The 10464-nt window shown below is 61.6% G+C and overlaps 1 protein-coding gene across 5 annotated transcripts; it reads left to right on the top strand.

The window, feature by feature from the left end:
* The first annotated feature begins 385 nt into the window (after positions 1-385).
* PELI3 (pellino E3 ubiquitin protein ligase family member 3) lies at positions 386-10090 on the top strand. Of its 5 annotated transcripts, none has more exons than XM_045854982.1 (8): positions 1736-1868; positions 2412-2483; positions 3808-3936; positions 4751-4880; positions 5483-5584; positions 6386-6580; positions 6898-7086; positions 8423-10090. In XM_045854982.1, exons 4-8 carry the CDS (start codon positions 4848-4850, stop codon positions 8990-8992), a joined length of 1089 nt encoding a protein of 362 aa, XP_045710938.1. In that variant the 5' UTR covers positions 1736-1868; positions 2412-2483; positions 3808-3936; positions 4751-4847; the 3' UTR covers positions 8993-10090. The 5 variants fall into 5 exon arrangements, with proteins under 5 accessions (XP_045710934.1, XP_045710935.1, XP_045710937.1 ...); XM_045854980.1 differs by having other exon boundaries at positions 3808-4031; XM_045854978.1 differs by lacking the exons at positions 2412-2483; positions 3808-3936 and adding an exon at positions 386-542 and having other exon boundaries at positions 1716-1868.
* Positions 10091-10464: the final 374 nt, after the last annotated feature.

Here is a 10464-nt window from a genome sequence, read left to right as displayed (position 1 = left end):
AGGTGGAGAGTCCCTGGCCTAAGGTGGGGAAAGGGGCCTCCTGCCCAGCGTGAAGGCCCTAGACTGCGATGGAGGAGGGTGGGCCCCTGGGAGAACCCGGGAAGTCCCCAGAAATGATAGCGAGATCTGTGGAGCCCGAACCGGGGTATCCAGGAGTCCCCGAATCCGCAACTGTAGTCGACCGACTCCTTGAGACAGCGGTGGGTGGGGCTTTCCAGTGCTGGGGGCGGGGGTCGGAACGGGGGCGGGGTCTTCCCAGAGGGGCGGGGCTCCGACAGTTAGGGTTAAGCCCAGCCGCAAGGGGGCGGAGTCTAAAGTGGGGCGGGGCTCTTCTGGAGGCGGGGCCATCGGGGCGGGGCAGCGGTACAGAGGGTGGAGCGTGGAGGTTAGCGCTGGTCCCCCTCCCTCAGCCCGGGGTGTCCCTGTGACGAGGCAGCGCGGAGCTGCCGCGGGCCGGGCCCATCCCGCCGCAGCGGCTCCGGGGCCGAGCAGGGGCGAGGCGCGGGGAGAGCGGCGCCGAACGGATCCCGGAGCGCGGCCAGGTGAGGCCGCCGGGGCGGAAGGGGCGGGGGCTGCGCCGGGCGGGCCCTGGCGGGCGCGGGGGGCGTGTTTGCGTGTCTGGGGGTGGCTGAGGGAGTGGGTTCGAGGGCGCGCGCCCGAAGCTGTTTGGGCGCTAACGGCTGCTGTTGCGGGGCCGGGGTGGGCTTTCCACACGTCCTGGCACCGCTCGCGGGGCTGGGGCTGTGCGGGACTGTGCGTGCACGCGCGTGTTTGTGTCGAGGGGCCGCCGGGTGTGTATCTGCGTATGCGCTGGGCCGTCATTGTGCCTGCCCCGGGCCCGGGGCGCTGGCCTGCCCCGGCGCAGTCCCTCCTGCGCGGGGATGTTTTCCAAACAGGCTTCCTGCGGAGATGGGTTCTGCTGCAGCCGGAGCTGGAGGGGGGAGCGCCGCCCCCACAGGCCTCCGGAGACCCGGGCAGCCCGGGGACTGCAGACAGACACCTGAGGGAGAAAAGGGGCGCGCACCACCCGGGAGGGGCCCAGAGGCCTGCCCGCAGGGCGAGGCCAAGATGGGGAGACTGAGGCAGATGGATAGGAAGGTGGAGCTCGCCAGACAAGCGAAGATGGGGAAGAAGGTGGGAAGAGAGATGGGGGAAAGGACAGAGGTGGGAAGGGCGGAGAGTCATTGAGGAAAGAGACAGACAGACAGACAGACAGACGGAGGCCAGACCTGCAAAGAGGCAGAAAGATTAAGAAGGGCAGACAGGTTCCAAGAACCTGACAGAAGGGTGACTTAGAGGTCCTGTGGCTGACAGCTAAACCCAGGCACTGAGTCTAAGATAAGGAGTAAGGGCCCCCAACTCCTAGGGTGCCCCTCTTCCAAGAACACCCCAGGCTGGGGTCATGGTCAAAAAGGAAGCCTCTGGCCACCCCACGTTGTTTCGTTCCTCTGGCCCCACTAAATTTTCTGACCCTCTTGTGTGGCTTTTCCCTCTTGGTTCCATCCCACCTATCAACTTCCTTCCTTGGTATCCCAGCAACCCAGGGCAGTTTAGGAGAGGCAGAGGTGAAGTGTTGCCATAGCAACAGAGGCGGTGAAAGGTCATCCCGGCTTTAGCCTAGGTGGCCCTGCAGAGCAGGCCAGATCTGGCCCTGAGGAGGGAGGGTTGGGGTGGGAGGCTGCAAAATTATTTTTCTCCTCTCCCGTTTTGCCCAGAATGGTGCTGGAAGGAAATCCTGAAGTGGGGTCCCCCCGAACCTCAGACCTCCAGCGCCCTGGGAATCAGGGCTCTTGCGTCCTCTCTTCTCCTGGTGAAGATGCGCAGCCAGGCGAGGAACCCATCAAGTATGGTGAACTCATCGTCCTGGGGTGAGCGTCCCTGGTCCAGGTGGGGTGGGGCACCAGGCACCCCCCGGGGCGCTCGGACCGAGGGCCTCGGTGCTCTCCACCTTCTTCTGCTCTTTGTCCCTCCTTACCTTCCTTCCCAGCTGAGAGACAGAGCTGACCAAACCCTCCTTGATTCATAGTCATTATTGTATCTTCCCATTTTTCATAAATGACTGCGAGAGCTCTGAATCGCCCACCTCAGTTTAATCAGAAAACACTAACACCGCTGCCTTTCGGAAAGTGTGTGTGTGTGTGTGTGTGTGTGTGTGTGTGGGGACTGACGTGAAGGATTCTGGTTCCTCATCAAAACCGCACGGTTCACATCCTGCCTTTGCCAGTTGTTTCGCTTCCCCGTGCCTTCGTCTTCCCCTTTTACAAACAGGGATGAGGACACCTCAGAGGGTTCATTAATGAGGTGATCTCTGTAAACACGTAGAACGGCTCCTGGCACGTACCAAGTGTCCTGGGAGGCAGGCCTGTGCCAAGCCCTTTCATGGACATTGTTTCATTTCAATCTTCACAAAGATGCTGTGAGGAAGGAGGTGAGGAAACCGAGGCTCAGAGAGGGCAAGTGGCTGGTCCAAGGGCACACGGCTGGTGAGTGGCAGGGCTGGGATTTGGACCCAGGCCTTTCTCACTCTAGGTCTAGTGCGCTTGCACTGAGCCACAGCTGGCCCTCAGGCTACAGATGAGCCAACTGAGGCCAGGAGAAAGGAGGCAATGTGAGTCGGTGGCTGGGTAGACCTCGCTTCCTCCTGGTTTCTGCCTGACCAGGGTCCCTGCGGCTCCCTCTTCGCGCTTCCCGCAGGCACAGGTCCCTCTCCCTCTCCCGTTAGTCCTTCCTTTTGGCCTTCGTCTCTGCCACCTGCCCTGGAGCAAATGCCTGATAGGCTGTGTTATCATTATGGTGATTTTGTAAAAATAATAATGGCTACTTGCTTGTTGACAAGTACACGCTGTGTACTTTCTTAAAAAAAATAATACTAGCCCTGGCCAGCGTGGCACAGTGGGTTGGAGCTTCATCCTGTGGACAGGAAGGTCACGGGTTCCATTCCCAGTCAGGGCACATACCCAGGTTTCGGGTTCAGTCCCTGATCGAGGCGCGCATGAGAAGGCAAGCAACGTCTCTCTCCCTCTCTCTCTTCCTTCCTCTTCCTCTAAAAGCATTGAAAAAATATCCTCAGGTGAGGATAAAAAAGTAATAATAATAATAGCTAACATTTATCAAGGACTTTCTGTATATAAGCCAACCTCTATGCCAAGCAATTTTAAATGCTTTATCTCGTTTAGTTCTCACAATGAACCCACGAGGCAGGTCCTGATAAATTAGCCCCATTGTATGGAGGTAGTGTGGTAAATAGACAAGCCGTGGTTTCAGCCAGGCCCGCGTCCTGAACTGCCCCACCCCCACCTGTGGAAGGAGCTTACAAGAGCGAAAGTGATGTCTCTTTAAGGGTACTTGCATTGGAATAGCAGCTGCTTGGTGTCCCGAAGGCAGAGCTGGCTTTGCAGCTGAGGGTGAAACCACTGATGGGGGAGAGCGAAGCCCCCAGGGCCAGGCCCTCCGGACAGCTGGTGGTCCTCTGCAGAGCAGTGAAACCCACCCTGGCTGTACCTCAGAGCCACCTTGGGAACTCACTGAAGGCACCCAGTGGCAGGGCCATCCCAAACCCGCAGAATCAGAATCTCCGTGAGTGGGGCCGGGGAGTCTGTATTGTAACCAGCTCACCGGAAGAGTCTGACTCAAGGGGTCCTCGGCTGTATTTGGCAGCTCTTAATTCTGTCAGACCTTCCGTTGCTCCCCACTGCTCACAGAAGAAGTCCAGACTCCTCAGCCTGGTTTCCGGGGGCGTTCTGCTCACCCCCTCTTCGCCTACTATTGCACTTCACCACCCGAGTCAGCCCTCCCTGTTCTCACCAGACTCTGCCGGCCTCAGGGCCTTTGCTCGGAGTGAGCCTTCCCTCCACAAGGGTTTCCGCAAGAGAGGCTGGAGTCGGACAGACCCGAGTTCAAATCTGGACTTTTCAACTTACTAGCCTGGGACCTCAGGCAAGTCATTTTACCTCCCTGAGCCTCAACTTTCCTCATCCGGAAAATGGGAAGAAAGATACTTGCCTGGCAGGACATTGCACAGATCCCATTAGGTAATTAAGAGTGTGGAGGCACCGGGAACCACGGGAGGCCCCAGTACACGGCCGCGGGCAGGCTGTGACTCACCCCCTCGTTGCCCTCCGCATCGTTCCCCCGGATGAGAGCCGGGGAGGAGGGTAGAATTTCGATGTGAATGGAGGTTGTGGCAATGTGGGTTGGTTTTCCTCTCTGTCGTTCTGGTTCCCAGTAGTACTTGTGATGCCATAAATAACAGTCTGCTACAGGTGACTCCTTTCCGGTTCCTCGAGGCCCAGTATAGGTGTTCCCGCTCTAGACACCTGATCTGGGGGCCAGAATTCTCTTCTCTTGCCTCTGGGCCTGTGGAGCACTTGACTTGTGTCTGGGTCATGGCACGTGGCAGCCGGTTTCCTTGAAAAGCTGAGGACCTCCTTCCCCTACCACTAGGGCACAGAACTGACCTGTGGCGCGTCCCCTCTGCCACCCCGGCGCCCAGCACCTGGCTGGGCGCAGCTCAGGGGTTCAGCATACACTGATTAATTGAACAAAAGTTCTTTTGAAGATGTTCAGACCCCAACCCACTTCCCAGAGGCACCGATTTGATGTATACGAGGGTCTTCCGGTTTGGGTGGTTCTAGGGCATGTGTATCAAGGTAGGGGCTGCCCAGAAGTTGGCAGTTCCTCCTAGTCTTTCACGGGCTCGCTTGTTCTCTCTCTCCTTCAACCTTTTCTTCTTAACTCCCCGCATCCACAGCTACAACGGGTGTCTGTCCAGTGGGGACAAGGGCCGCCGGCGAAGCCGCCTGGCACTGAGCCGCCGGCCACACGCCAACGGAGTGAAGCCGGACGTCATGCACCACATCTCCACGCCGCTCGTCTCCAAGGCAAGCAGTGCGTCCCAGCACGCCAGGGCGCCGGCCCTGCCCTCCCTGCCCAAGCCCCACCGGAGCCGGGGAGCCCCCTGTACCTTTCCACGCTGCCTCTTGGGCTGCCAGGGAAATGGTGCTGATGGGACAGCTTTTGCAGCCCGCGCTGTCCTTTGCAGCTTGCAGTGCATTTCCTTGACCCCCAGGCCCCATCCTTTGGATGGGAACGATCAGCATGATTCTAGAGGCAGCCAGGGGCTCAGAGAGGGGATGTGACGGTCACAGCAATGACAAAGGAAAGGCCTCTGGGTTAGAACCGGAGCTCTGCTGTTTCCGGGTCTGCGACTCTCGGCCAGTGTCTTCTCCCCCAGCTGCACGCAGTGCTCTTGGCTGTACAGTGGGAACGACAACCGTGCCTCCTTGCTGGGGTGGCCGGAGGGAGCGAGTAAGGGGCACCCTGTATAAAGGGCCAGCCGCACACTATGCCCTCCCCAGAGCGGGGAGCTGCCCTTCCCCGGGCATGTCCGCTGGTCTCGGGCTCCAGCTTCCAGCTCAAAGGCTCACGCATCTCGCGGCCGGCCGTGCGCCCTAGGAAGTAACTTCCCCTTTCTCCCCACCAGGCTCTGAGTAACCGGGGCCAGCACAGCATCTCGTACACACTGTCCCGGAGCCACTCGGTCATAGTTGAGTACACACACGACAGTGACACGGACATGTTCCAGGTATGCTCGGGCCCCTCCGCGGGCCTCCTGGCCACCAGGCTCAGTGCTCAGCGCTTCAGGCCTCCCAGGGCGAGGTCGGAGGAGCCAAGGCCACGGGGAGGGTGCTGCGGGGCCCTTGGTGCAGCCGACCACCCTTCAGATGAAGAAGCAGGTTGTCGCAGTGAGGGCTGTTGACTTCCTAGAGCCGTGCAGGAAGGAGTAGCCGTATCAAGATTCAGGCCCGAGACAGGACTCCCCGATTGTGGAAGGGCACATAGTTCAGGGGTTCAGAGTGCCGTGTGCGAGTCACGCTGCTGGGGTTCAGACGCTAGCTCCTTTACTGACTTTGGGCGACTTTGGGCAAGAGCTGCCTCACCTCTCCAGGCCTCGGTCATCTCATGGCTCGGGGGCCGGGGGCAGGCAGAAGAGTGCCCACGCACAGAATGGTAGGGGAGATGAACTGAGACACTGCACAGGAAGCCTGTAGCACGGTGCCTGGCTGACAGTAAACACTCACTAAAAATGCACTCTGTGCTGCTGATACGAGATACTCCCGGACCCTGGGTGTCACCCTTTCCCTGTTGAGGCAGCAAATCTGTTAGTTTTTATTGAGTGCGGTGTTCCCCAGGCCTCTGGGGGAGAAGAAGAAGGAGCCCCAGACCTTGCCAACTGGACTTGGAACCCCCTGGGTGCTCGGGATGGTGCCGCCCCTCATTGTCTGGTGACTCTGCGTGCGGAGCAGCTGCCGGGAACCCTGGGGCGCAGGAACCGTGGGGTTGACCCGCAACACAGCACCCGTGCCTGCCCTCCCCCTCCTCACAGATCGGCCGCTCCACGGAGAACATGATTGACTTTGTGGTGACAGACACGTCCCCTGGAGGAGGGGCGGCTGAGGGCCCGTCTGCCCAGAGCACCATCTCCCGCTATGCCTGCCGCATCCTGTGCGACCGCCGGCCGCCCTACACTGCCCGCATCTATGCCGCTGGCTTCGATGCCTCCAGCAACATCTTCCTTGGAGTGAGTGAGCCCCCGGGCGGGGGTCAGCGCTTCCTCTGGGAGTGAGCTGAGGGGCAGGCTGGGGAGGAGCAGCCTTCTGAGGTCCACGGGCCAGCCCACAGTAATCATAACTGTGACCGATGCAGGGATCAGCATCCCACTTCACAAATGAGCCAGGTGAGGCTCAGAGAGGTCAGACGATGCCCGAGGTCAGGTAGCGCCAATCTGAGTCCTCTCTGGGCCACCTCTGACCTTGAGGGTAGAGGGGCGGCACCCCTGGCTCAGGACCTGCAGGGGGACCCCTTGGTAGCGCGGTCTGATCACACATGTGGTCCCAGGAGCGGGCAGCCAAATGGCGGACCCCCGACGGCCTGATGGACGGCTTAACCACCAACGGGGTCCTGGTGATGCACCCCGCGGGCGGCTTCTCGGAGGACTCGGCCCCCGGCGTCTGGCGGGAGATCTCAGTCTGCGGGAATGTCTACACGCTGAGGGACAGCCGCTCGGCACAGCAGCGGGGGAAGCTGGTAGGTGGTGCCCTATCCCTGCCTCCCCACCACGCCCTTCCCGGGCCCGCCACGTCTGCCCATCCCCCTGCGAGAGCCAGGAGACATCTCCAGTCCTCCTGCGGCAGCGTGCCCCAGCAGGCTCCACCTGGGGGCGTGTGCCACTTGCTGCGTGGAGGGAGCCAGGCTAGTGGCCCCCAAGCATCGCCCCCGTTGGCAGCCACGGGGTAGTAGGAAGTGGAGCGCCCACAAACACCCCATGCAGTTCCAAACGGCTTGGGGGATGCCGGCAGCTTAAAAAAAATCACACCCTCTGCTGAGGGTGACACTTGGCCCCTGTGTGAACAGTTTGTAGCCTGAAGTGTTGGCAGTTTGTAACGCGTCTGTCGCGTTCAGCCGGGTTGAGCTTCGTTGTCCTCTCCCAGTGGGAGAGCGTCCGTGGAGCAGCTCCCACGCAGGTGACGGGGAATGCTGCCCGCATGCGGCACCGAGCGGGGAACTAAGGTTAGGAGGCTCGAGAGGGTCCTAGACAGAGGCCGGAGCTTGCTGAGGTCACGTGGCCAAGTCCCGCAAATGGGCCGTGAGAGCCCTTCCTGGGTGTGAGCGCCTCAGGCAGGCAGAGGCGGAGCCCAAGGGAGAGCGAGGCTTGTCTTTCCAGCGCGTCCGTCCTACCGGGAGGTTCGGGAAAATACTGTTTGAAAAGGCTAGGCGGGTGAACGTTTCACTAGTACACACTGAGCTCCAGCATGTTCCAAGTTTACACGGGTCGATCCCGAGAAGCACTTGGCCTGCAGGAAAGTGGGATCCGTCTGGAGAGTAAGGGAATGAAGACGCCGAGAGGTGGAGCTGCTGGGCCAGGGACACGGAGTTAGGAAGCCGTGAGGCCAGAATTCACCCCCAGGACGTCTGGTTCTAGACTTGGTGCTTCAGCCTCAGCCCTGGGGACAGCTGCCTTGGCCTGTCCCCAGTGTTTCCGAGAGAAGAGTTCCCTGCCTCTGCCATTAAGGGAAGAGCGTGGGAAAATGTTTTAGAAAGAATCCGTTTAAGTCCAGCCCTCCTGGGTTGACAGATGAGGTGACCGAGGCCCACGCTCTGCTGAGCGTGTGGGACACCATGTGCCTGGGAGCAGCCGCCTGCCCTCCCACCAGGCGTCCTGGCCCACCCCCGTCCTCGACCCTGATCCTTCCCTTCTTCGTCCTCGTCCCCAGGCCTGCCCCAGCCTGCCCTGGCGGTCCAGAGCTTCCTCTCCAGGGAGGTGCGGTGGAGTGGGTGGGTGGCTAGGCTGGGGAGACAGCTGCCCGACGGTAGGGGCTCGGGGGGCCCCTTGGGCAGTGAGCCCCTTCTGCTCCCCTGGCAGGTGGAGAGCGAGTCCAACGTGCTGCAGGACGGCTCCCTCATCGACCTGTGCGGGGCCACGCTGCTGTGGCGCACGCCGGCGGGGCTGCTGCGGGCGCCCACGCTGAAGCAGCTGGAGGCCCAGCGGCAGGAGGCGAACGCGGCGCGGCCCCAGTGCCCCGTGGGCCTCAGCACGCTGGCCTTCCCCAGTCCGGCCCGTGGCCGCACGGCCCCCGACAAGCAGCAGCCCTGGGTCTACGTTCGCTGCGGCCACGTCCACGGCTACCACGGCTGGGGCTGTCGGCGAGAGCGGGGCCCCCAGGAGCGCGAGTGTCCTCTCTGCCGTCTTGTGGGGCCCTACGTGCCCCTGTGGCTGGGCCAGGAGGCCGGCCTCTGCCTGGACCCTGGGCCTCCCAGCCACGCCTTTGCACCCTGCGGCCACGTCTGCTCTGAGAAGACTGCCCGCTACTGGGCCCAGACACCGCTGCCCCATGGCACCCACGCTTTCCACGCCGCCTGCCCCTTTTGTGGGGCCTGGCTCACTGGCGAGCACGGCTGCGTCCGCCTCATTTTCCAGGGGCCACTGGACTAGGCTCCCCAGGGCCCCCTGCTGCCGCGCCCACCCGCCCGCCCGCCCGGGGCCTCCACCTCCTGCAGCCCAGAGGGAGCTCTGCATGTGGGACTCCGCCCGCTGGCACGTGGCCGCACCAGATGGACGCGCTGGATGGGCTGAGCCCCTCCCCTTGTAACTCTGGCCCCCAAAGGCGTCCCTGAGACCTTCACCCCAGCCAGAACGATGGGGTCCTCAGCACCAGCTCTGCCCTGGCCTGACGGAGGGGAGCCCGCCCCCATGCTCTGGCCTCTCCTGGGGTGTCTCATCACGCCGCTGACACTGTGCCCCTGGGGGAGTGAAGGAGCCCTGGGCCCCTGACCCTCAGTTCAGGCTGGCTGCACCCTGAGCCTGCCCACCCTGTTTCAGAGATTCGCCCTGCTGCCATCCCCGGGGTCCGAGATAAACCTTGCTGCTCCGCTGCCCTCACCAACCCGCGTCCCGCATGTGTGCCATGCCTCCAGCCCCTGAGTCAGTCACGGGTGGGCGGCAGGCTGGGACTGGCATCTGCGGACGCCCACTGTGCGCTGGACTCCATGCCCAGTGGGTTCTGGGGACACGGAGACAAACTGCCTGGAAGAGTTTGCAGTCTAGTGGACCACAGATCGAATTCCCAAGTGACAGCATGGCTTCCTGTGTGCCGGGATCAGGGGAACGGCCAGGGGCTGTGGTGCAGGTCTCGCTGGCAGGCGGGAAAGTGAGGAAGGGTTCACGGGGGTAGGCGCAGAGGAGCTCAGCTTTGGTGAAATCCCCCACGGGAAGGGGAGGGTGCTGGAGGCAGAAGGGAGAGGCAGGGCACAGACTCGTGGTAAGTAAGCAGGAAACCCAGTGGGGTTCCGAGTGGCTGGAGCAGGGACCGCAGGCGGGCGGGAAGGAGGCTGGAGCAAGAGGCTGGGGCTGTGCTGGCAGAGAAGGTGCTGGATGGAGGATTCGGAGCCTCATTTGTGGACAGTCAGGAGCCCAGGGAAGAGAGAGGACTCGTAGTTCCGGAACGTTGGCTGTGATACAAGGGCTACCATTCCTGAGTGCCCACGTTGTGCCCCACACTGTGCTAATGATAATAATAACTATGTTCATTGAGCACCCACTAGAGACTGGGCTGTGCTTCTCGGAAGCTTGCTTATCTACTCCTCGTAGGGGCCCAGGGAGGGAGGCGTTACCATTTCCTCTTCTGGGGAGATTCGGGCACATGCCCCAGGTCTCTCTAGCAGTGGGACCTGCTAGGCCAAATCTGCACCCATGGCTGCCCGCTGGCCCTCGGAACCTGCCCTCTTCTCCACTGCACTGTCCTGCTTTCCTTAGAGTTGGCCTGGTGGGCTGTGGTTGCCATGGAGGCCAAGGCTGACCTGGCTCCCTATTCATCTTGGCAAAGTGTCACCAGGCCCTGAGAGCCAAGGCAAGCTCTGGGGGCTGCACAGTTTTCCCCCAGGACATTCCTAGGGGGAGTGAACTTG

The sequence above is a fragment of the Phyllostomus hastatus genome, unplaced genomic scaffold, assembly GCF_019186645.2.
Source record: "Phyllostomus hastatus isolate PE091 unplaced genomic scaffold, TTU_PhHast_1.1 phas_scaffold_11, whole genome shotgun sequence".
In the NCBI taxonomy this organism is placed as follows: Eukaryota; Metazoa; Chordata; class Mammalia; order Chiroptera; family Phyllostomidae; genus Phyllostomus; species Phyllostomus hastatus.
Note: the sequence above shows the minus strand (reverse complement) of the source record. Positions and strands in the feature narration are given on the sequence as shown.

Coding starts and splice junctions, on each gene's coding strand:
- PELI3 (XM_045854978.1), top strand. CDS start 1,717: ATGGTGCTGGAAGGAAATCCTGAAGTGGGGTCCCCCCGAACCTCAGAC. Junction 4,881..5,482: donor CCACGCCGCTCGTCTCCAAG/GCAAGCAGTGCG, acceptor TCTCCCCACCAG/GCTCTGAGTAACCGGGGCCA. Junction 7,087..8,422: donor CACAGCAGCGGGGGAAGCTG/GTAGGTGGTGCC, acceptor CTCCCCTGGCAG/GTGGAGAGCGAGTCCAACGT.